The following is a 27110-nucleotide window of genomic DNA, read 5'->3' on the forward strand; positions in this document are numbered from 1 at the left end:
ACGCACTTTGAGAAGCCCTGGTTTGTAGAGTGCCCCCTTGGTTGTTTGAAAGATTGGCGGGAGAATTTAAACTTTGTTTATGAACAATCTTCCTCTGAGGATGGCAAGTCTACTTCTTTCTTGTTCATGATTGGGACGAATTTATGATTTTTATGGAAACCAGGTGGTTTTCTGCCTGGTGGGCTTGTCTGAAGTCAGGCAAGACTCAGTGCTTCCCATTTTAAGACCACTTGCCAGTGGCTGCAGAGGTTTGAAACATGTAAGTATAGTGTTCAAGCCTTGTCCGAATTTAAACGTTGAGCGATTTAACCCTTTCTTGTTGGCTCCTGTGTTGTGGATTTAGGCTCTTCGGCTAAAATAGATTAAGTTAGATTTTAAATATGTAAATATCTTGTGTTGGGTTAATTAATATTTTAAATGCGTCTCAATCATTGGGCATAAGGCTTTGGAGAAAAAAATTTTTCCAGAAGAGAAATAATAGTTTATTTTAGTAACTTGATTATTGATTATTGTACTAATCCTTTTTCAATGTAATCATTACTACTCAGGGTGAAAAGTTTGGACCGTTTGCTGGAGAGAAGAGAATGCCCGAAGACTTGGATGAAAATATGGATTACAGGTTGATGTGGGAGGTGAGCATGTGATTGTTGTTTTAAATATTTAAAATATGTTTTTCTTTGTACTATTTAAGGCATGTATAAAGCTAAGTTAATAGATATTGATTCCAGTTGACAAAGCATTGAAATGTTTGAATTTTAAGGAACCTGAATACCTTGAAAGTTTAGCATTAAAATACTGTTGAAATATCTAACTAGACAATTCTTCTGTAAGTCTGAAGTTTATATACTTCATCATTAAAAAAGAAGTTATCCATGAACAAGGATGTTTGGATTTCAAAATACGCACATTCTTTTTATGGATTTAGAATTTGATTTCTGTAAATGAAATTATACTTTAACTTTTATTTCCCAATTGCAGTGCTAATTGCCCAGAAACATTTCTTTTTTTTTTAACACCTTTATTGGAGTATAATTGCTTTACAGTGGTGTGTTAGTTGCTGCTGTACAACGTGAATCAGCTGTATGTATACATATATCCCCGTATCCCCTCCCTCTTGCATCTCCGTCTTACCCTCCCTATCCCACCCCTCTAGGTGGTCACAAAGCACTGAACTGATCTCCCACACAGAAACATTTCTGAGCTCTGTGTTGGAATGAAAATCCCAGCTTAAAACGTACCTTACCTTTAAAAACATATAGTTAAGCAGCTATGACACTGTAGATAGTCTTTTGCAATCTGAAGTCTCTTTGCTGCAGGAATTTGTATATGCAGATGTATATCTATGTATTATGAGAATTTTCATCCTATTTTATGCCAGTTGTTTTCATTACTGTTCTTTCATAATCTTTAGAAAAAGAAGGGCCCGAGGGATGGAAATAGAAAAGCAGAGGTGTAGATATTGTTAAACAAAAACTTGGAAAAGGAAACTCAGTCCCAAGAATTTTATTTGGTGGGTTCCATGAGGAGGGTGGGAGCTGAGATGGTATAGGTGGGCCTAAGGGAAGTAGGATCATAAAATCAGAAAGATAAAGAATACTGAAACAGAGAACTACACATAAAATGTCTCTCTGAATGTGCATTTATCGGTTAGGATCTCCAGAGAAACAGAACCAGTGGATGTATGTGTGTGTGTGTTTTCAAGGAATTGGCTCACAGGATTGTGTGGGTGGCGGGTTGGAATCTGTAGGCTGGAAACTCAGACAGGAGTTGATGATGCTTCAGTCTTGAGGCAGAACTGCTCAGGCAAACCTCAGTTTTTGCCGTTAAGGCCTTTGTTTGGATGAAGGCCACACACAGCTTTGACAGTAATCTCCTTTATTTAAAGTCAACTGATTGTAGATGTTGCCCACGTCTATAAAACACCGTCACAGCAACACCTAGATTACTATTTGATTAAATAGCTGGGTACTACCATCGAGCCAAATTGACACGTGAAACATATCATAATGTATTATCTGCAAGCAAAATACATTTTTAAGCATCACCATATTGCTGAAACTGCTTGATGTAGGGATTGGGGTTGCTTGAGGTTCTTGAAAGATTTCTGAAGTGCAGATGATGGAAAATGGAAATTCATAATATAGTCTTCACTACAGTTTAAGTGGAAAATGTTATTGATTTGCCTTATTTTAATTGTTTTAATTATTTTTATAAACCTGAAAATATTTTTAACGGCTTTTACTATTTTTCTGTAAGATCTTAATTTTCTCAGCAGTTATTTTTTTTTTTTTACCGTGAAGGTTTTCAAAAGCCAAATATTTATGTGACAAAAAAGATAACCTAAATAAGTTGAAAATGATAAAAATAACAAATTTTAAGGGGTTGTTAATGACTTTTGATATTTGTTTTGTTATCTCTGAAAATTTTAGTGTAGTGGTCAGGTTAATGTCTTGCATAGCTGCTTATGATGCATTGCTAAGCAGATGATGATTATAATTTTTAATTTGAAAAAATGACTTGCATATAGGAAACTTAAAGAGGCTGACAGTGCTACCATAGCTCATCCAGTTTTGCATTATGTATTCCTGTGCTTCTTTGATGTCTTTACATTATTTGTTTTTACATACCAGTATACCTAGTCCTCTCACTTTACCACCCAAAGTGCTATTGATTTTATACATTTTATGTTCAGGTAATGTTACATTCACATAATGATTGCCATTCTTTATTTTCTTTTACTTCTTCTGTTATGCTTGTGTTTTGAATAAGTAATAGTTGTACTTTTGACACAATTCAGAAGGGTATTGATGAAGGTCTCCTTGTCCCCTATAAGCCTGCTCTTTTCACCTAAGACCTTTGATCCCTTTAACCCCTTAGTTCATGCACCTTTTCCCTCCCTCCTGTAGTTCTTCCTTCTCTGAGTCTGGTCTTCAGGGTGGATTGTCGGCCGGTCTCTGCTCTGTCCAGTTGTGCTGCGGGGCAGGGCAGGGGAAGACACTCTCAGTGGTATATCTTCCTGGGGGAGCACTTGAAAAACAGTCAATACCTTTCGAATGGCAAAGATTTACCGCTTGCTGGCTTTAGTCCTGTTCCTTATTATGTTAAACTGGGAGAGCTGCTTCCCAGCCTTGAATTATATTCTTAAAGTCCCTTTTTATTATTTTAACTTTGGAGGTGCCAGGATTCAGAAGGTGCACAGAGAAAGGAGGTTGACTGGTCTTACCACAGTCTTCTCTTCTTGGAAACTTTTGAGCCTTCTCAAATGGAGATAACGAGCCTTCCCTCCTCTGTGGGTAAATTGGGACCGGTTAGTTAAGTCATTTCTAATATGCCCCATAGCTCCAGAGCGAACTACCTGCAGCTTTCAAATGTGTGGTCCTTCTCCTCAAGCCAGTGGTTACCTATGTTTATGGTTATGGAACATAAGCCGGGTACTGGGGGTAGTGTTTGGAAAACGATGCCTGTGAGAGAGCACATGGCATAGCTCTTTCTCAGTTTATATTTGCACTTGTGGTGCCAATAGTCCTGGTGGACAAGGCCAAGGGCCCCTAGGTGGCCATTTAACACCAAAGAACTTGGAGGTACCAGTGAGGATTGCACCTATTGGTGTGTGTGAGCCCCTGTTAGTTTGGGACGGGGTATAGAGGCACCTGAGGGTTTCATTGGGGAGCGCTATCATTGTCTGTTGCATCCTCCCCCGTCCCCCCAGAGGTGCAGCTTGGCACTCACCGATGCCCACTGGTTCAGAGCATTAAACAGCACCTCAGCCTCGTTCTGTGTTGGCCACCAGGATTTGAGATTGGGGTCTGAAGAGACTCAGTCTCCTCTGTCCTTAAGCCTTCTTGGTACTTCAGATTTTTACTTTTATTTTAAAATAAACTGCATTAGCAAAAGAATTCTGGATTTCTCAGGCCTCAGGCCAGTTATAGAGCTTGAGTTTGGAAACCACGGCTCCACTGTAAATGCTTCCCATTGATAATTTGATGGAACGTGCCCAGTTGTTTGTATCGTAGTCTATTCTTCCCTTAGTTAGAAGTCTTTTTGCGTATTTTCCCAGATGGTTTGGAGCTTGAGATACATTTCCTTGCACTGTCTACCTGCTCAGACTTGCTCTAAGACCAAAATCCGTTCATGTAATGTTGCTAAAGCTCTCAACAACCCTTTGTTTTTGAATCTCCAACATCTTCTCTTTCTATAATATTTTCTTCGGTATTTCAAACCACAGTTCAAATACCACCTCTGCAGGCACTGGCTCTTATTCTAGCACATACCTTTACCTTTTGGTACCTGTAGATTGCAGCACAGGTTGTACATTTTCATCGCCACCTGCTCAGCCTATTATTCAAGTATTCCAAAGGGGCTCTTGATGAATCCAGTGTTTTCTTGAATGCTCCAAATGGCTCTGCTCTGTTGGCAGTGCCTCTTCCCTTCTTTTCCCAGAGCATCCTCTTGCATTGTCTGCAAGAGGTTTTTGTGTGGAAACTGGCCTGGTAAGTTCTCAGAACTTGGCCTTTCTAGTTTCATGCTGTTGTGGTCAGAAAAGATGCTTGAGATAATTTCTATACTCTTAAATTTGTTGAGGCTTGTTTTGTGCCCGAGTATGTCATCAGTCCTAGAGAATGTTCCATGTGTACTTGAAAAGAATATGTATTCTGTTTCTTTTTGGATGTAATGTCATGAAAAAATTAGATCTAACTGTTCTGTTGTATCATTTAGGATCTCTGTTGCCTTATTAATTCTTTGTCCGGAAGCTGTGTCCATCTATGTGAGTGGGGCGTTATAGTCTCCTACTACTGTTATTGTATTCCTGTTGATTTCTTCCTGTATGTCTGTTAGTATTTGTTTTATGTATTTGGGTGCTGAGTGTAAAATCCTTTTATTGATCCCTTTATCATTATGTAGTGTCCTTCTTTATCTTTCTTTATGGCCTTTGTTTTAAAGGCTATTTTGTCTGATATGAGTATTGCTACCCCTGCTTTCTTGTTATTTCCGGTAGCATGAAATATCTTTTTCCCTCCCCTCACTTTGAATCTGTGTGTGTCCTTTGCCCTAAAGTGGGTCTCTTGTAGGCAGCATATTGTGTAAGCTCTTGTTTTATTAATCCACTTTTGTATATCTATCTATCAAATATCTCTTGTATTTTATCTTGTTCTTTTATCCAATCAAAAGACACAGAGTCTGCCACTCTGTGTCTTTTGATTGGAGCATTTAGTCCATTGACATTTAAAGTAATTATTGATAGATATGTATTTATTGCCATTTTAAACCTTGTTTTCCTGTTGATTTTATATTTCTTCTTTGTCTCTTTCTTTTTCTCTTTGTTTTTCCTTTTGTGGTTTGATGATTTTCTTTTGTATTATACTTATGTTCTCTTCTTTTTGGTTTTTGTGAATCTATTTTATGTTTTTGATTTGTGGTTACCCTGTTTTTCAAGTATGTTTAACCCCTTCCTATCTCTATTTGCCTTAGACTGGTGGTCATATAGGCTCAAATATATTCTAGGGAAAAAAAAAAAGTCTACATTTTCTTACTCTCCTCCCCCACATTTATGATTTTGATGTCCTTTTTTACATCTTCAGTTTCATCCTTTTGCTGTTCACTGTGGTTGTCATAACTTTCACAGAAATTTTTTAATTTCTATTTTTCTTTTATAATCTGTGTACTAGCTTATTTAAGTGATTTACTTTGCAATTGTGATTTTCTCTTTCCTATAGATTCTTCTTCTCTGTTTAGAGAAGACCTTTCACCATTTCCTTTAGGATAGGTTTAGTATCGCTATATTCTTTTCTTTATGTTTTTTATTTTTAAAGAAATATTTATTATTTGGCTGTGCCAGGTCTTAGTTGCAGCATGCAGGATCTTCATTGCCTCATGTGTGATCTTTGTTGTGGCATGCAGGATCTTTAGTTGCGGCACACGGGATCTTCATTGCGGCAGGTGGGATCTAGTTCCCTGACCAGGGATCAAACCCAGGCCCCCTGCATTGGGAGCGTGGAGTCTTAACCACTGGACCACCAGGGAAGTCCTGCTGTATTCTTTTGGTTTTTGCTTGTCTGAGAAATTCTTTATATCTCCTTCTATTCTAAATGATGATCTTACTGGGTAGAGTATCCTAGGTTGCAGATTTTTCTCTTTCAGGACTTTGACTGTATCTTGCCAGTCCATTCTGGCCTGCAACATTTCTGTAGAGAAATCAGCTAATAGCCTTCTGGGGGTTCCTTTGTAACTAACTCTTTGTTTTTCTCTTGCTGCCTTTAGCGTCTTCTCTTTATCTTTAACCTTCATCATTTTTATTATAATATGTCTTGGTGTAGGTCTGTTTGGGTTTATCTTGTTGGGACCCTCTGTGCTTCCTGTACTTGGATATCTGTTTCCTTCTTCAGGTTTGGGAAGTTTTCAGCCATAATTTCTTCCAATACATTTTTGATCCCCTTTTCTCTTTTTTCCCCTTCTGGATCCCTATTTTGCATAGATTGGCATACGTTATATTATCCCAGAAGTCTCCCATATTGCTTTCATTTTTTTTTTTTTTTTTTAATTTGGCTTTCTGTCTGCTGTCCTGATTGGGTGATTTCTGTTACTCTATCTTCCAGGTCGCTTATTCATTCTTCGGCGTTATTCATTCTGCTCTTCATTGCCTTTAGCTCAGTTTCCGTCTCTGCAAGTGACTTTTCTAAGTTTTCTTGGTTCCTCTTTATAGTTTGTAGTTCCTTTTGCCAGAACTCTGCATTTCCGTGAATGGCCTTTCTTAATTCCTTCAGTATTTTCATTCTCTCCTTTTGGAAATCAGTGTCTATTAGACTGAAGAGGTCTGTTTCATTGTTTGTTCCTTCAGGGGAATTATCTTGGTCTTTTAACTGGGAGTGGTTCTGCTGTTTTTTCGTTTTACTTATATATTTCTCTTACTCTGTGAGGTTAGGAGGAACAGTTGTCTCCTGTGGTCCTGGAGGACTGTTCATACGTCTGGGCGTCCCCGTGTAGCTTGTGTGGGTTAATATATTTGGCCCAAGGGCTGTTCTTAGTGTGAATGCCTGTCGCCTCTTTCCTCAGTGTGTGCTGGTTGATAGCCCCTTGATGGGGAAGTGCAGACGCGCGGCTGATTTTCAGTCCGGGGTGGGGGGGAGGTGGGCAGGGGGTGACAGTGGAGGCTCCGGCGTGTCCCTGGAGCACACGATGGGAGCCGAGGCGGCTCCTGGACACTCCTGGAGTCTGCGAGGGCAGTGGCGGTGGGCTCGTAACCACTCCTGGCATCTGGGCGGGCAGCAGTGGTGGCTCGCGACTGCCCCCGGAGCCCGTGTCGGCAGTGTCCTGCCCGCTGCGAGCATGTGCACGGGGAGAAAGGCTGCAATCCGGGTTCATCCGCTTCTCTCCTGCACCCTCCAAACCATGGCGACTGGCCGATAAGGTGACCCAGGCTTTCTCCGCATAAACCCTTCGTTGCAGTCGCACTGGATTCCCCACCCCCGTGGCTGTTTCCACACAGCCATCCCCAGTACTCTCCCCGGTTCTGATCTCCGAAGCCCGAGTTCCAGCAACCAGCCCTTGCCAGCACGTGTCAGGCTGGGGGGTGCAGGACTGCGGTACTGACCGTCTGTGCAGTTCTCCCTCTGCTCTGGCTGCCGCAAACCGGCTGCTGAAGTTCTCCTCCGAGGGTCTGATGCTCCCCTTCTGTCCCAGCCGATCTACCTGCCAGTGAGGGGGCTTCCCAAGGTGAAGGAACCTTTCCTCTTTCACAGCTCCCTCCCAAGGGTGCAGGTCCTGTCCTGATTCCTTTCTCGCTCTCTTTTTTTTTTTTTTTTTCCTGCCCAGTTACACGGAGATTTTCTTGCCCTTTCAGGAGTCTGAGGTCTTCTGCCAGTGTTGAGTTAGATATTCTGTGGGAATTGTTCCACATGTAGACATATCTTTGATGTATTTGTGGGAGAAGTTGAGCTTCACGTCCTACTACACCACCATCTGGATCGCTGCCTACACTCCGCTTCTTGAATCTTTCCCTTTGTACCAGAAGTGTACAGAGTGGGTACTTGATACTCTGCTTCTTAAATCTTGGTCTTTGTGGCAGGAGTTGGGCCTGCAGAGGAGTTCCGAGTATATTTGTCCATCAGCCACTGGAGAATTGTGGCCTGACTCACAGGTTCAGTTTGCAGCATCTCAGAGAGCATGGGAGAGAGAGACAGGTCTGCAGTCTGCTGTGGAAGGCACACCCTGAGTCTGATGGCGGGTCTGCTTAATGGACAGCAGGGGGCTGGGCATGGAAAGGAGTGACTGTCAAGGTCTTAACAATTAGATAAAGAGAAGGAACCATGAAGGAGAGAAACCCAAAGTATATTTACTCTAATTTGTCTCTCTCATGGAGGAAAAAGTGAGGACACATGGAAAGGTGGAGTAATAGCTCTTTGCTGAGAATATATATGTGTAGAATTAGCCTTTCCCGTTTCTCATACTGAGAAATGATGAGGCTCTTTGGAATTCTTTTTTTCTTTTCTTTTTTTTGCGGTACGCGGGCCTCTCACTGTTGTGGCCGCTCCCGTTGCGGAGCACAGGCTCCGGACGCGCAGGCTCAGCGGCCATGGCTCACGGGCCCAGCCGCTCCGCGGCATGTGGGATCTTCGCAGATCGGGGCACAAACCCGTGTCCCCTGCATCGGCAGGCGGACTCAACCACTGCACCACCAGGGAAGCCCTGGAATTCTTTACAAAACAGAAATAGGCAGGGTAAGTGAAACATGATAGAAAGAGGAAGGGTACCAGGGTCGGACAATCTTTAGTCTGATTTCGCCCTGAGGATCCAGTAAAGCTTTTGCTGTCTTGGAGTTTATGTTTCAGCAGGGAAAGATAGACATGAAACACCTTTAATGAGTACTATAAAGAAAGATAGTGATATGGGTATAAAGAAAATAAAACAGGGCAAGAAAACTTACCTCAGATAAGAACTTGAACACATTGATACTGCTGCTGAGAGCAGCTACAAAAGACAGGTTAAACATAAAAGTGATTTGTGTAAGGCCATCAGAGAGCTGTTAAAGCAGAGTACTAGAGTACTGTGATTCCAGAGAGGAGAAAACTTTGAACAGATGAATCAGTCATCTATAGCCTCTTTTTTTCTTGAGGAAGTGGTCAGAGCTTTGCTGATTCTGGATACGGGCAAGAGGCTGAACATTTGACCTCAGCCCAAGTAGAGGTTAGTGTTTGAGCACAGAGAAACAGGTAGAGCTTTTGGCAGTCTTGAGAAGTTGCAGTGACAATACTGGAGACCCAAAGGAACTCAGAAACATTGCTGTCTCCTGCTCGAGACATTTGCGGAGTTATGAAGCTGCATGAGAGGCTGCCGTGAAGTTAAACCACAAACTTCTGAAAGGCAGAGTGTTCTACGGGCTCATGTTGCTGTGGAGGGCCTCTCGGTGCACATCCTACTTTTCATGTGGAAGCACTGTAGGGCGGTGCTGTAGGAGTAGGATCAACTGGGGCCCGCCGAAGCCTGCCACAGCTGCAGCCAGCTTTGAATCAGCTCACTGCTTGATTAGCTTGCAGTGAACAGATTCCACTCTGCCAGGCAGAGGTTGGGGTGAGCCTACCCTGGAGAAATATAATATCTGGGTCCTCTGAAGTTCTTTTACTACACAGCGTCCAGCATTTAATAGAAATTGACTAGATACTGAGAGATCGGACCACGTGACTGAAACCATGAGAAAAGCTGGGCAACGGAAACTGACCTAGGATTCAGATATTGATTGGAGTTAGCTGATGAGGACTCTACAATGAACATGATTGATATGTTCTAGCAAATGGAAGAAAAAAATGAACCAAACAGGTGAAAAGATGGAGAATTTTATTAAAAAATTGGGAGGTATAAATGCCAAATGGAGATTCTAGACAAGAAAAATATATGAACTGAAATTGAGAGCTCAGTGTTTGAATTGGATACTAGATATGACAAGCAAAAGACAGGATTAGTGAAGAGGAAAAGAAGTCAATAGAAAATATTGAAAATGAAGCACAGAGACTAAAAATAAATATGTGAGACAGTGAATACATCGAATGTATCTGTAACATTAGGATCATTTAGCATTTGAAGGAGAAGAGGGAGAAAATGGGGAGGAAGCAAATTCGATGCAATAATGGCTGAGAATTTTCCAGAACTGTTAAAAAACATTACCTGATGAATTGAAGCTCTGTGAGCCTCAAGCAGCACTCCTATAAAGAAAGCCACACTCAGGTATATCTTAGTACAACTATGGAAAACCAAGACAATCTTTAAAGCAGGCAGAAAAAAAAGAGACAGTACCTTCAAAAATGAAACAATAAGACTGATAGCTGCCTTTTAACAGAAAAGATAAAAAAAAAAGGTAGTAAAGATAGTCAACAACTGAAATATATCTTTAAGGTAATAGAAAATAGTTGCCAATCTAGAATTCTCTACCCAGCAAAAATATTTTAAAATGAAGGTATAGTTCTCTGGGCCTCTTCAGATGTGATCATCTCCCTGTGTGACTGTGCTTTGGATTTGCTTCACAGCGTTAGCCTCAACCGTGTCTTCACTCACTCTTCAAATTTGGAAACAAAGACTATGTCCAGATCCCAGGCCAGAAGAAAAATTTGCTACTCTGGATTCGCTGAAGGGAGGGAAAGAAGAATAGGAAGCATTTAGATACACAGATACTATATAAATTGAAATTGACAGACTTTACAAACAACCAGTGAGGAAATTTTCAAATATAACAAAAGTGTTAACAAACTCTGCAAACTCTTCAAAGGAGGTCATAATTGATCTCCCAGATCCCAAATTTACGGGCAATGTTTGCTGACCATGTGCAGATGACTCCCTGGCTTGGGGATGAGAATGAAGAGATGCTGAATTATTTTCTCAACTGAAGTGACAGAATTTGAAGATATTAAATCATATTACAAGCATGTTTTAATTTTGCTAAAAATCCTTGCTTTAAAATAAGCTTCTTTGCAACTCATTTTATCTCAGTAAGAGTGGCGACCCATCTTCAATGTTGACTGAAATCAAATGGGAATCTGGGAAGGACCTGATGAAATGTTTATGTCAGACACAAAATAAAGCTGTCTTGAAGAGGTAGCATGAAAAAAATCTCAGACATTCTTCACCTTGTTCACTGATGATATGGGTGCAGGTGCATGCAAATTAAGAGAGTTCATCAAAGATGATATTTGGCCATATCTATTGAACCTATTGATGATAAAGAAGGAGAAGGAGAAGCAGCTGATGTTCATAATGATGAAGGAGACTTGGTACATGTTGATGATGAAGAGGATGAAGGTGAAAGAGAAGATGAAGATGGTGATGATGTGGAAGAAGAAGAAAGGTTGAAGAGGAAGATGACTAAAAGAATACTAATAGACTCCAATGTTCCTTTTATTTAAAAATTTTTTATATTCTCTTGAGCAAGGTGCCATTTCCAGTTTTTTCCCTCTTATGCTTAGTTCTCTTGTCCTAATGAGGTTTCTTTATTTTTTTTGTCTCATATAATAAAGAGATTGCCCACTTATTTTTTGGGAGACTGTCTTGAGCAAAATACAATGGGGAAAAATCTCTACACATTTCTTTTTTTTTTAAGATTTTTTTTTTTTGATGTGGACCGTTTTTAAAGTCTTTATTGAATTTGTTACAATATTGCTGCTGTTTTATGTTTTGGTTTTTGGCCACGAGGCATGTGGGATCTTAGCTCCCAGATCCCTGGTTGAACCCATACCCCCTGCATTGGAAGGCGAAGTCTTAACCACTGGACCTCCAGGGAAGTCCCTGTGCACATTTCTGATTCAAGTTCCTTTTTATCCCTTCGTGTCTCAAAAAATGTGAAAGTAGGGATGTGGAGTTAACACATCACCATGCACTGTGGGGAAGAAGAAAATTTTCTCCCTTTGTTCTGCCAGAAGCTGGAGGGTGCTTCATCTTCCTTGTGCTTAAAATTCTTGATTTTTACTTCTTTAAAGTGCTCAGAGATTACATTGTGACTCTATGTAATATGGGCATTTAACATTATCACCATGTACATTCATTTTGTTAAAAAAAAATCTAATAAAATGGAATTGAGTGAGGAGAGGATGGGTTTGAGATGTTAGGGCATTTGAGTGTTGGTAGGAGAGGAGAGAGAGAATGGGGCAGAAACAAATTTGAAAAGATAATGGCATTAAAGTGTGTATTTTGACAACATAAATTTCAGACCTTACAAATTTGTTTAATAAGTCGTACGGTTAAAAAAAAATTAAAGATGTTTTCAGACAAGCGAAACCCAGCAGACCTGCATCAAAAGAAATACTAAAGTAAAGGTAGCTCTTCTGGGAGAAGAAAAATGAATCCTGATGGAAACTCAGAAATTCAGAACAGGGCAGAGATCAACAAAGGGTAAATGTATGGGTGAGTAAACATAAATATTGATGGTACTAAACAATTATAGTAGTGATTCGTGAGTTTAAGAACATACACAATTTATATAATGGTAGAACAATTTGAAAGGCAGGAGGGAAGCAAATGGAATTAAGGCGTTTCGAGGTTCTAGCATTATCAGGTAAATTTATCTAACTAAATTATCTAAAATAATAGTAGAAGATTGTTGTAACTAACAAGAAAAGGAAAATGAGACAATTGATAAGATAATTTTATTAATGAAAAAAGCCAGGCAAGAAGTGAGGAAAAAAGAACTGGGTCATACAGAAAGTAAATACCAAAATTGTATCTATACATCCAGCTAGATTAATATTTATATAAAATTTAAGTGGGTTAAGTGCTTCCATTAAAACACTGTTATTAATGGATTGGATCCCCGAACCAACCAATGTCCCTTAACAGGCAATTTTAAAATATAAAGACAAAGAAAGCCTGAAAATAGAAGATGGAAGAAGATATATTGTGCCAGTACAAATGGAAAGAAATCAGGTGTAACCTTACTAGTATTTGACAAAGTGGACTTTAAGGAAAAGGCATTACTAAAAATAAAGATGGTCTATACACTAGACGATGTACATGTTCCAACTGTGAAAGCAATCCAGATGGAAGACTTAAGCACATCTTTCTCAACTGCTGATGGAGTTAGCAGGAAGATAAAACTGGAAAGGATGGAAAGATAACCTGATCAATATAATTAACATACATGGTCTAATTGACATATATAGAACATAGTAACCAATGATAGTTCATCAAATAATGCACATGGAACACTTACCAAAATTAACCATATGCTGAGTCATAAAGCACAGGTCAGTTGATTTCAAAAGGTGCAATCTTGGGCTTCCCTGGTGGCGCAGTGGTTGAGAGTCCGCCTGCCGATACAGGGGACACGGGTTCGTGCCGCGGTCCGGGAAGGTCCCACATGCCGCGGAGCGGCTGGGCCCACGAGCCATGGCCGCTGAGCCTGCGTGTCCGGAGCCTGTGCTCCACGACGGGAGAGGCCACAACAGTGAGAGGCCCGCGTACCGCAAAAAAAACACAAAAACCAAAAAGGTGCAATCTCATTAAAAATTCTAGCAAGTTTTTATTTTTATTTTCATCTTTTGGTGGAAACTGATTCTAAAATTTATGCGAAAATCCGAGGGGTCATGAATTACCAAGGCAGCCTTAAAGTGAAAGAACAGAACTGGAGGCCTTAGGCATATTATAAAGGAATTATAGTTTAATACTGTTATACTGGCACAAGGATAGACAAAAAGACATTACTTTTGACAAAAATGTCATTAACAACATGGTGGGAAAAGGATGGCATATTCAATAATAGTGTCAGGTCAAAATAATTTTCTTATGGAAAAAAGGTACTTTATCCCTAACTCATATCATATATAAAAAGGTCAGTTTAATACGATTATAAATGTAAATATGTCAGGTAAAAACAGTAAACCTTTAGAGGAAAATGTTGAATACCATAATCTTAGGTTAGGTGGAGGTTTCTTTAATAAGAAATAGTAAGCACTGTGTGAAGGGCAAAATGATAAATTGGAGAACAGTAAATACCATAAAGGGAATGAAAAAGCAAATAACTGAGGGGGAGAAGATATTGGTAATGTATTTGTCTCAAAAAGAATTTGTATCCAGAATATATTAAAAACTACAAATCGATTAAAAAAAAATGGGCCAAACACTTGAACGGGCACTTCACACAAGAAGTTATCTAAATGGTCAGTAACTGTGAAAAGATGGTCTTCTTCATTAGTCATCTTGGAAATGCAAACCATGATATAGCCACCAGAATGACTAAAATTGAAAAGACAGATAATGTCAAATATTTACAAGAATTATCTGAAACTCTCATATGCGAATGCTGGGTTTTTAAATCGGTACAGGCACTTTGGAAAAGAGCTGAGTTTGTGCATATGATGCAATACAGCAATTCCATTAGACATATTCCTGGTAGAATTGCGTTCATATATTTACTGAAAGATTTGTACAAGAACTTTCATAGCAACACCATGAGAAGTTGTCTCAAACTATACAAATGCATATTCATGAAATGGAAGATTATAAAGCTTTATGATAATGAGTGTATTACAGCTATGCTTAGCAACATGGGTGAATCTCAGAAACATAACACTGAGTGAAAGAAGCTGGAGACAAATGAATTCGTATTGTATGATTTTGTTTATATAAAGTTCAAAACCAGGTAAAGGTAATTTATAAATCAGGGTTGTGGTTACTTAGTGACTGGAAGTAGGGACCTGGGCAGACTTCTGGGGTGCTGTTTCTTTGTGTGCTAGTTTGTGAGTTTGTTGTGTTTACTTTGTGAGAATTCATTGAGCTGTGCACTTACAGTTTCTCTTTTTTGTTGTTGTTGTTGTATTATACTTCCACGAAAAGCTTACTTAAAAAAATGGAACAGAACAGTGGGATAAAATGCCTTGGCCATGAGTTTCTACTTTAGCAATCTAGCTGGGCTGTCAGGTTGTACCGAGACCTACACAACGAGTGTGCAGCCATATGAAGAAGACCTGGATAAGAGCCCAGGGAGTAGCAGAGGTGGCAATGAATTTCAAAGGACAAAAGCAAAGCCAGGGAAGCTAGTGGTTAATGATGATGGGCCAGTGGTAGGGCATGGCATTAGAGAGGTAGTTATAGGTCAGATTATGAGGTTTATTACAGCAGCAGTAGGAAGTCACAGAAAAGATTTAGTTAGGAGAATGATGTGATTCTGTTCATGCCTTGAGAAGAGCAGTGTGTCTGCTGTGTGGAGAACAGGCTTGAGGGAGCAGACACACCAGGCAGGAGTCTGTTGCTATAGTGGAGGAGTGATCTGATGGTGACCTGGACTTGGGCCTTAGCAGTGGATTTGGTGAGAAGTGGTCGGCTTCTGGTTGTATGGTATTGGAGATTGGGGGTAGCTAACACCGATGGGGCTTAACTCTGATGAATTGTGTGTTGAAAGAGAAAAGTCCAGAATGACTTTTAAATATTTGGCTTGTGCCATACGGGTGGAAGTTGGTGACATTTCTGAGACAGGACAGCATTTCTGAGGTAGGACAGTTGGAGAGTGAGAGTGAAGGGGCTGGGAGGATGGGGTCGTCTACTACACTGTAAACTTTCAAAGACAGTGCATTGCCTTATTAATTTTTACTCCCCAGGTCTTAGCAGAGGATCTGGAACATAAATATAGTTAGCTAAAAGTTTGATTCGTTTTGTAGTCAGTATTTAATCATTCACATTCAGTGAACATATTGAATAAGTGTATAAGTTATTTTCACCATTGGCCTTCTTAGAAAATATGTAATTTAAGGGTTAAAAAAACAACTGTTGATCCCTTGGTATTTTACTACCTTGGGTTTGCCTACTTTGTAGACATTTTTTTTTTCTTTTGTCATGAATATGGTGATTTGAGTGAAATACAGCTTTTAAAGAAGCCGATTGGTTAGATATTAAACTGGACACTTTGTTTAGATGTTTTTCTCTTTCTTTGCAGTTATTTTGTGATTACAGCTGTTCTGCTGTTTGGGAATTTGATTCAGCACCAGGTTTCCAATGTGTTTTAGTTTTTGGAAGAAATGTTTTCAATTGTTTAAAATCTGTTATTTTTCTTTATTGTTTATGGAAGTCCTTTTAGGTGTTTGGAACAAGAAAGTTTCTTTACCAAATGTTTTTCTTTTGTGGACGATAACATTTTGTTTTAGATTCCAAATGGAACCACTTAGTGTAGATGTTAGTGGAAAAATACCACCTAAGAAGCCTTGTAGAATGCTGGGAATCCTAGAGCAGATGTCATGGTACATTCTTCCTGACACTAGTCCTCTAGTTTGGGATAAATCAAAGCGATTCAATGTTACATGTCTTCCAGAAGTTCTGCATTTGTTTTGTGGTGGTGGTTTGTCTGCTCATCACAAGATGGCTCCTGCCTGAGTATGTCAGCCAACTTCTGGCCATTCAGCCAAACCAGAGGTGTGATTAGAAGAACGTTGGGAATCCAGGCTGAGTAGTTTGGTTAAAAAAGAAACAGTCAAACAGACAATATTTGTATTGTTGGAGTACTTTCATCATCCTCGTGCTTCTGATCACGGCAGCTCCATAGAAATTTTATGAAATAGATGCATTTGGCAACAAACAGCAGCAGCTCCAATTCATTTAAATAAAAAGGACAATATGTTAAATAAGAGGAAATTCAATAGTCTAGCACGCTTCAGGGATGGTTGCAGGGGACCGGGGTTCGAGCCCTGGTCCGGGAAGATCCCACCTGCACGGAGCAGCTAAGCCCGTGCGCCACAACTATTGAGCCTGTGCCCTAGAGCCTGCGAGCCACGACTACTGAGCCCGCGTGCTGCAACTACTGAAGCCTGTGTGCCTAGAGCTCATGCTCCGCAGCAAGAGAAGCCACAGCAATGAGAAGCCCGCGCACTGCAATGAAGAGTAGCCCCTGCTCTCCACAACTAGAGAAAGCCTGCGCACAGGAACGAAGACCCAAACAGCCAAAAATAAATAAAATAAACAAATTTATTAAAAAAAACAAAACAAAAGAAAACAGTGCTTCTGTAGGTTGGGGAAAGTATTTCCAGTAGAGGGAAAGTGTAAATGAAGGGAGATACGTATATCAACCAAGTTATTAGGTTTTCATAACATTTATTTTTCATTACACAAGTAACACATGACTACATGTTGGAAAAATTAGAGCAAAATACATGAAGTTAAAGTTTTGCATTATCTTTTTTGTGTGTATCTACTCTTACAGATCATTTTGTATGCATTTCCATGATATATTTAAGACCAACAGGAATTATATGAGTTTTTATGTATATCCTATTTCAACATATGAAACAGTAATATCGCATATCTGATATGTGGTCACTGAGAGAGACTTGGCTTTTCACTGATAGTTTGTGCATAAATGTAGGAGGCATTTGTGAACTATTTTTATAGCAGCTCTATTGAGATACAATTCACATACCATAAAAGTCACCATTTAATATGTATCAGTAGTTTTCAGTATATTCATAGAATGTGAAGTTATCACCACTCTCTAAGTTAGAATATTTTCATCACCCCCTAAAGAAACCCTGTACCTATTAGCGATTGTTTTTGAATATTTTATGTACCCATCAATATCACGTGTAAAATTAAATTTTAAAGTGCCATGTTTCTCTAAATAGTTTTCTGAAGGTGTTAAGTTCTTACACTGAAAGGTCAGTTAATGCTTTAGGACTAGTTTCAGAGAAAAGGTTTCAGATCCCTAGAGAGTTCTCTGAGCAGTGATTGTATGCATTATGCACTCCAGCAGTGCAGGAAATTTTAGTGGGGATTGGTATAAGTTTCGGTGTTTATTGCATAAAAAAGAGTTCCATGAAGTTAGTGGAATCAGTTTCCTTATATTTTTAGATTTCTAATTATATAACAGAAAAAGAAGACATTTAGCAAAACAAGAAAAAATTAACTTAAAGTGCAGTGCTAGGAGGATTACAGTAACTGGTCTTTATTACCTTCTAGCCCTATAATAATTAATAATTCTATTTTCTTTACATTGAGAACTTAAAAAAATGAGGGCCAAGGGGGGGGGAAAAATCTAAGTAACTTACTTACAATCAAATCTTTCATATCTCTTTTAAAAGAGCACTTTTTTTTAATTAAAATTTTTTAACATCTTTATTGGAGTATAATTGCTTTATAATGGTGTGTTAGTTTCTGCTTTATAACACAGTGAATCAGCTATACATATACATATATCCCCATATCTCCTCCCTCTTGCATCTCCCTCCCACCATCCATATCCCACCCCTCTAGGTGGTCACAAAGCACCGAGCTGATCTCCCTGTGCTATGCAGCTGCTTCCCACTAGCTATCTATCTTACGTTTGGTAGTGTATATATGTCCATGCCACTCTCTCACTTCGTCCCAGCTTACCCTTCCCCCTCCCTGTGTCTTCAAGTCCGTTCTCTACATCTGCGTCTTTATTCCTGTCCTGCCCCTAGGTTTTTCAGAACCACTTTTTTTTTTTTTTACATTCCATATATATGCACTAGCATACGGTATTCATTTTTCTCTTTATGACTTACTTCACTCTGTATGACAGACTCTAGGTCCATCCACCTCACTACAAATAACTCAATTTCGTTTCTTTTTATGGCTGAGTAATATTCCATTGTATATATGTGCCACATATATACAATTCTTTATCCATTCATCTGTCGATGGGTGCTTAGGTTGCTTCCACATCCTGGCTATTGTAAATAGAGCTGCAGTGAACATTGTGGTACATGACTCTTTCTGAATTTAAAAAAGCACTTTAAAAGAACCTTATTTAACCTTAAGTGTACAGACCTCCACTGTGTAGTATTATAGCAGCTAGCTACATGTGGCTATGAGCACCTGAAATCTGGCTAGTATGACTGAGGAAACTGAATTTAAATTTTTATTTAATTTTATTTATTAAAATTTAACTTAAAAAAGCTAAAGCAGTGTAAAATATTTTTTCTGTTAAATACGGTTTTATTCTTTGCTAGGATAACATTTTACTTTTCCATTACATCATGTGAGATATTGTTGTATTATAGGTGTGTGTCAGCCATGTGCATTGTTTTCAGTATTTTATAGAAACATGCCACTGACTTAATACATGTCAGTGGAATGATTCAAATGATTTTTCTGAAGATAAATCAAATGATTTTTTCTGTACACCTGTGTAACATTGTAATGTGTATTTGAATATTTTATTCAGACAGAATGAGTTGCAATGATACCTTTATGATTAGTAATTATATAGAAGTATTATATGTGTCTTTATATATAGTGTTTTTATGTATTTTATTTTTATATATTATAACATGGTTATTTTAATTACTATGTCATTATATTAGCTTTCTAATATAAAAATGAAGTACGGAAAAATAGTATATAAAGTATACAACTGATGCAGAATTGGGTGGATTGCAGAAGCTAGCACCACAACCAGAACAATAAAGGATAAAATGAGAATGGAAGAACGTATGCCACAGATTTCACAATAATGGCAATTGTGTTTTCTGCAGCTGAGTAAAACAAAATCTATTTTGTAAAATAAAAACGTTAAATTAAAAGTAATAAAGATTACAGTATGAAGAGAGATTTTCAGCAAATACAGAGTAAATTTGATAAGTTTCCTTTCACAATTCAAAGAAGTATGAAATTGGTTGCCCAAAATCAGAAGTAAATGTTCTATTAAAGAATTGCATATGATTTCAGCAGTAGCTGAGAGTGTAATTTTGGCCATCTTGGTTCTTGCTCCAAGGAAAAAAAACCTTTTAAGTTGGAGAGATTACAGGAGAAATTATTTTAGTTATTGAAAATTATGAGGAAAAAACATAAACTGAAAGGTCAAATAATTGTCTGTAGAGTACGTGGCTCTTCTAATACTAAAGATCAATTGAGCCAAAGTTTGAAACATTGCAAGTCTGTTTCTTTGGCTTTAGATGAGTCATGTGACACGAGACACCACAGAATTAATACTTTCTGCATAGTTTGTTTCAAAGGACTTACAGATTTACAAAGAACTGTCAATACATGGCCCAATTAAATGAACTTTTAGTGTAGATTTTTAAAAAAAAGTTTGCATGGTATGGAAGGTAAAAAAATCAAGATTTATGGAATATTTTAAAAGAGAGACTAATGTTTCCCTAATTCTCTTTCTCTATTATTGCTTAATTCTATTTCATGATACATATTGAAAATATTTGCATTCAGTTCTCTGAGTAGACTCTATGAAAAGTGTTATGGATTCAGTTGTTAAGTTCATTCATTTATGTGTGAATGATTTTAATCATTGCCAGTTTATGGAACTATTAAAAGTAGTAGAAGACAACGAATTTAATGATCTTTGCCAATAATCAATGGCTCAGTTGTGGAAGAGTTTTACAAGGATCACTGTACTGCTAACTCCAAGGTTTTCCTGAAAGAGGAATGCTTGTCAAATGCTCAATAAAGACAAAAAAAAATTCAATATGATTTACATTTTCTTACCAGTATTACACTGCATTAGCTAAATGGAGCTCCAAGGAAAGGAGAAGAGTTTTGTAACTTAGCTTGGTTTTGAAGTTAAAACATTTAATAATACAAATTAGTAAAAATGTCTTTACACATTTTTAAAAATGAAGAAATATGTAGGTGATTTTAATTGTACATTACATCCCTAGTACTTGTTTATCTTATAACTGGAAGATACATATATTGTACCTTTTGACCACCTTCCTCCAGTTTCCCCTTCTGCCCATTTTGCTTTCTTATTGTTGACTTTTAAGAGTTCTTTTTATCTATTAGATACCAGCAAAGATTTTCTCCCTCTGTGTGTGCTTGTCTTTCATTCTTCTCATGTATCTTTTGCTGAGCAGAATTTTAAATTTTAATGAAGTCAAAATTATCTAACTTTCCTTTCATGGATTGGTGCTTTTGGTATTGTAGCTGAAAAAGCCATCACCAAATCTAAGGTCTGTCTAGGTTTTCTTCCATGTTATCTTCTAGGAGTTTCATAGTTTTACATTTTACATTTAGGTCTGTTATGCGTTTGGAGAAGTTAATTTTGAAAGTTTTAAGGTCTATATCTGGTTTAGTTTTTGTGCATGGGTGTCCAGTTTTTCCAGCACCATTTGTTGAACAGACTGTCTTTTCTACATCGAATTGCTTTTACTTTGTTAACCAGCTTATTTTTTTATTGAAAGTTCTTGCAGATTGCTTTTTAATCAAGCGGTGACTTCAGTGAGCTTGTTTCTTAGGGAATTATAGTAAAGCACAGAAATGAAAGTCTACAGAAGTTAGCTGCTCAAAAATTGTATTATTCTCTCTGGAATTGTTAGTTACCATATGGACGCATAATATTTATTTATTAGGGATTTAAAATATAATTGAGTGACTTAATTGACATCCAATCTGAAAACAAGGTGGTTAGTTTTTTTTTTTTTAATAATCAGAAGCTAGTTACTTATTTTATTCTTCTTTCGTCTTTGTCATGTGGCCAGAAATTTTTGCATACCACATTTTATGATTTCCTGGGCAGTAAACATGAAGTTGGTCTAAAGATAATGTCGTTTTAATTGAAATTGTTCTTTAAACAGCCTGGAGTGAAAAATTGGTACCAGCAGTGGAAAAGCAACTGAATTGGTAAATTGGAAAGTTATCCCAGAGACAGAATGTGGTTAACACAGCAGCTGGCCAGTAAATGATTGCTAGGTTAAACAAATGTTACCTTGATTACTTCACTGGCAATTCCAACTTGAAAGATGTGGTACATGAAAGTAACCATGGTCAGAAATACGGGTGATTGAGGAGGAAACTAGTTGCTACTTGTAAAGGTCACTTGTGTTTCAGGAACAGAGTCTTCTGTTTTTTCGGTGACTTAAAAAATAAAGCTGAACTTGCTTCGTGTTCTCTTATGAACGTACTTTGACTCAAAGTTAACATTGGAGTCATTTTCAGCAGGCTACTCTTTTTCTCAGGAAAATAAATGTTTTTTTCCGTTTATAATAAATTGTGGTATTTCTCAGATGATTGTTTTTCTGGATAGGTCTTGATAACAAGTATTTTGAGTTTTGCAAGAGAATGTCCTATAAGAGTTTGTTTTGTTTTGTTTTTAAGGATTCCTCTGAATTCGACTGCTCCCACATGGCATTGTAAGTTTCTGTCAGTATTTTACTTAAGTTACGTAAAGCAGAATACTTCCTAGTTACTATAGCAATAGGGAATGAAGGCGGCTTTTATTTTTCTAAATTTTTGCGTGCATTCCTTCATGTCCTGGGGATTCTAGACTTGTAGTAAATAGAATCCTTGAATAACACTTACAAAAATTAATCTTATCCTGGAATATATATCAGACCTGGAATTTATTTTGTGGTCTTAAGTGTTTTCAACTCTTTTCACTCTGTGAGGTCTGTATGTTTTTGACCTTGTTTCTCTTCAGCTGTTTGGCTATACAGTTAGTTCTGCTATAAGGTGACATGCATGTTCTTAAAAATCAGTGTGCTATGCAAAATTGTTCAATTAAAAACCATAAGGCTTATGGGAAAAATAGGGTCAGGAACATGATATGCAAAAACTTTGTCAGTGACACAAAATAAAAGATAGGAATCTAATAAAAATGGTAGCATAGTTTTACACATGTTAAATAGTTAAGGAATACATAAATAACTGGATAAATAGGTCAATTTACCTTTAAAAAGACCTGAAGTTTGCTTGTGGATGTGTACATCAGAAGGTTTGCACCTTCTGAGTTCTTATGAAGTGGTGGAAAGAGGGTTTTCTGGAATTGGATAGAAGGTTGGAACACCGGAAGTGGATGGGTGTGTCTCATAGCACATATGGTAAACTGAAGAAGGTGGTAGGTATTTGAGATGGAGGTGTTTTGTGTATTGCTGTGGCTCAGTTCAACTGGGTGCAGCTTTCTTTATTCACCTACGGTTTCTGGGAGACAGAATTGTGAACAAGCAAATGCAAAATGTGTTATGCTCAAATTGCTCCCTAATATATTAGTCACTTTGGAACCAATTGACATTTTCTTTCTTTCTTTTTTGAGTTTAATTGACATATAACATTAGTTTCAGGTGTACAAAATAATTATTTGCTCTTTGTATATACTGTGAAGTGATCACCATGGTAAGTCTAGTTTTCCCTAGTCACCATACAAAGTTACAAAATGTGCAACACAACATTACTGACTCTGGTCATCATGCTGTACATTACATCCCCATGCCTGACTTATTTCATGACTGGAATTTTGTACCTCTTGACTTTCTTCACCCATTTGCCCACCCTCCAACCCCGCCTCTGGCAACCACCAGTCTGCTCTCTGAATCTTTGAGTGTTGTTTATAAGATTCCACACGTAAGTGAGATCAGATGGTGTTTGTCTTTCTGACTTATTTAACTTAGAATTATGCCCTCAAGGTCCATCCATATTGTCATAATGGTAAGATTTTTTCTTTTTAATGGCTGAGTAGTATTCCATTGTGTGTGTGTGTGTGTGTGTGTGTGTGTCTGCATGCCTGCGTGCATGTGAGAGAGAGAGAGAGAGAGAGAGAGAGAGAATCAGTGGACACTTAGGTTGTCTCCATGTCTTGACTATTGTGAATAATGCTCCAATGAACATAGGAGTGCATGTATCATTTTGATTTAGTGTTTTTGTTTTCTTTGGATAAATGCCCAGAAGTGGAATTGCTGAATCTTATGGTAGTTCTATTTTTCAGTTTTTTGAGGAGACTCCATACTGTTTTCCATAGTGGCTGCACCAATTTACATTCCCACCAACACTGCACAAGGGTTACTTTTTCTCCACATCTATGCCAGCATTTGTCATCTCGTCTTTTTGATGCTGTCCATTCTAACACCTATGAGGTGATATCTCATTGTGGTTCTGATTTGCATTTTCTTGATGATTAATGGTGTAGAGCATTTTTTCACATATCTGTTGGCCATGTGTATGTCTTCTTTGGAAAGCTGTTTATTCAGATCCTCTGCCCATTTTTAAATTGTGTTGTTTGTATTTTTGTTACGGAGTTGTATGAGTTCATACAACTCCTTATATTTTGGATATTAACTCCTTATCAGATATATGATTTGCAAATGCCTTCTCCCTTTCAGAGGCTGTATTTTTATTTTGTTGCTGGTTTCCTTCACTGTGCAGAACGTTTTTAGTTTGATATAGTTCCGTTTGTTTATTTTTGCTTTTGTTGCCATTGCTTTTGGAGTCAGATCCAAAAAATATCTCTAACACCAATGTCAAGGTAACACCTGTGTTTTCTTCTAGGAGTTTTATGGTTTCTGGTCTTACATTCACATCTTAAATCCATTTTGAGTTACTTTCTGTGTATGGTGTAAGGGAGTAGGCCAGGTTCATTCTTGTGCATGTGGCTGTCCAGTTTCCCCAACACCACTTATTGAATAGACTGTCCTTTCCCCATGTGTATTCTTGCCTCCTTTATTGTATTAATTGACCAAATGTGTGGGTTTACTTCTGGACTCTCTATTCGGTTCCACTGATTTATGTTTTTGTTTTTATGCCAATAGCATACTGTTTTGATTACTATATCTTTGTAATATAGTTTAAAATCAGGGAGCATGATGCCTCCAGTTTTGTTCTTCTTAAGATTGCTTTGGCTATTTGGAATCTTTTGTGGTTCCATACAGATTTTATTATCTGTTTCTGTGAGGAATGCCATTGGAATTTTGAAAAGGATTGAGTTGAATCTATTTATTGCTTTGGGGAATATGGACATTTTAACAATATTAATTCTTCCAATTCATGAGTGTGGAATATCTTTCTATTTATTTGTGTCTTTGATTTATTTCATCAGTGTCTTATAGTTTCCAGTGTACAGGTCTTTTACCTCCTTGATTAAATTTATTCTTGAGTATTTTATTCTTTTCGATGCAATTGTAAATGGGATTCTTTTCTTAATTTCTCTTTCTGATAGTTTGTTGTTAATGTATGAAAATATAACAGATATTGTATATTGATTTTGTACCCTACAGCTCTACTGAATTTATTTATTCTAACACTTTTTGTGGAGTCTTTAGGGTTTTCTATATATAAAGTTCTGTCATCCACAAATAGTGACAGTTTTACTTTTTCCTTTCAAATTTGGATGTCTTATTTCCTGCCTAATTGCTGTGGCTGGGACTTGCAATACTATGTTAAATAAAAGTGGTGAGAATGGGCATGCTTGTCTTGTTCTTGAAAGAAAAGCTCTCAGCTTTTCTCCTTTGAGTATGATGTCAGCTGTGGGCTTCTCATATGTGACCTGTATTATGTTTTGGTATGTTCCGTTTATACCCACTTTGTTGAGAGTTTTTATCATAAATGAGTGTTGAATTTTGTCAAATGCTTTTTCTGCATCTTTTGAGGTAATTATATGATTTTTATCCTTTATTTTGTTAGTGTTATGTATCACATTGATTGATTTGTGGATGTTGAATCATCCCTGCATCCCTGGAATAAATTCCACTTGATCATGGTATATGACCCTTTGAATGTGTTGTTGAGCTTGGTTTGTTAATATTTTGTTGATGATTTTTGCATTTATATTCATCAGAGATATTGGCCTGTAATTTTCTTTTCTTGTGGCATCCTTGTCTGGTTTTGGCATCAGTGTAATGCTGGCCTCATAAAATGAGTTTGGAAGAATTCCTTCCTCTTTAATTTTTTGGAAGACTTTGAGAAGGATTGGTATTTTTCGAATGTTTGGTAGAATTCATCAGTGAAGGCTTCTGATCCCTGGCTGTTGTTTGTTGGGAAGCTTTTTTTTTTTTTTTTTTTTTTGCCATGAGACATGTGGGATCCTAGCTCCCTGACCAGGGATAGAATCTGCCCTGCTCACCCCCACCACCATTGGAAGCATGGAGTCCCAACCACTGGACTACCAGGGAAGTCCCTGTTGGGAAGCTTTTGATTACTGATTTAATCTCCTTACCTGTAAGCAATTTGTTCAGATTTTCTGTTTCATCATGATTCAGTCTTGGGAGAGTGTATGTTCCTAGGAATTTATCCATTTCATCTAGATTGTTGAATTTGTTGGTGTATAACTGTTCATAGTAGTCTCTTATGATCCACTGTATTTTTTTGGTATCAGTTCTGACTTCTCTTTCTTTTCTGATTTTATTTATTTGAGCCCTTTTTCGTTTTTACTTAATGAATCTAGCTAAAGTTTTGTAAATTTTATCTTTTTGAAAAATTGTTTCTTAGCTTCATTGATCTTTTCTATTTTTTTAATCTCTGTTTTATGTATTTTGACTCTGACCTTTCTTCCTCCTTGTATTAACTTTAGGATTCATTTGTTCTTCTTTTTCTAGTTCCTTTAGGTATATAGTTAGATTATTTGAGATTTTTCTTGTTTTTTGAGGTAGGCCTGTATCACTATGAACTTCCCTCTTAGAACTGCTTTTGCATCATCCCCTCAATTTGGGAAAGTTGTGTTTGTTTCAAAGTATTTAAAAATTTTCTCTCATTTCTTCATTGACCCTTTGGTTGTTTAGTAGCACGCTGTTTAGTGTCTGCATTTTTTTTCCCAGTTTTCTTATTATAATTGATTACTTGTTTCATACTTTTGTGATCCATAAAGACGCTTGAGGGGCTTCCCTGGTGGCGCAGTGGTTGAGAGTCCGCCTGCCGATGCAGGGTCACGGGTTTGTGCCCCGGTCCGGGAAGATCCTACATGCTGTGGAGCGGCTAGGGCCATGAGCCATGGCTGCTAAGCCTGCATGTCTGGAGCCTGTGCTCCGTAATGGGAGAGGCCACAACAGTGGGAGGCCCGCGTACTGCAAAAAAAAAAAAAAAAAGACGCTTGATATGATCTCAGTCTTCTAAGTTTATTGAGACTTGTTTTGTGGCCTAACATACGATCTATTCTGGAGGATGTTATATGTGCACTTGAAAAGAATGTGTAATCTGCAGATTTTGGATGGAATGTTTATATATATCAAGTTTATCTGATCTAGTGTGTCATTTAAGGCCAGTGTTTCCTTGTTGACTGGCTGTCTAGATGATCCGTCCGTTTATGTAAGTGGGGTATTAAAGTCCTCTACTGTTATGGTATTACTGAGAACTTCTTTCTTTATGTCTGTTAATACTTGCATTATGTACTTAGTTGCTCCTATGTTGGGTGTATTAATATTTACAAATGTTATATTTTCTTATTGGATTGACCCCTTTATGATTGTGTAATGCTCTTA

The 27110-nt window shown here is 37.8% G+C and overlaps 1 protein-coding gene across 2 annotated transcripts in view; it reads left to right on the plus strand.

Moving 5' to 3' along the window:
• The window catches only part of PRDM5 (PR/SET domain 5), a gene marked incomplete at both ends in the record, with an annotated part of 206846 nt that overhangs the window by 17364 nt on the left and 162372 nt on the right, over positions 1-27110 (plus strand). For both annotated transcript variants that reach the window (XM_082837920.1, XM_082837921.1), the window contains one exon: positions 549-632. In XM_082837920.1, coding sequence (XP_082694046.1) covers positions 549-632 — 84 coding nt within the window. The remainder of the gene's footprint in view (positions 1-548; positions 633-27110) is intronic.

The sequence above is a fragment of the Leucopleurus acutus genome, assembly GCF_964270905.1.
Source record: "Leucopleurus acutus genome assembly, chromosome: 4".
NCBI classification, from domain to species: Eukaryota; Metazoa; Chordata; class Mammalia; order Artiodactyla; family Delphinidae; genus Leucopleurus; species Leucopleurus acutus.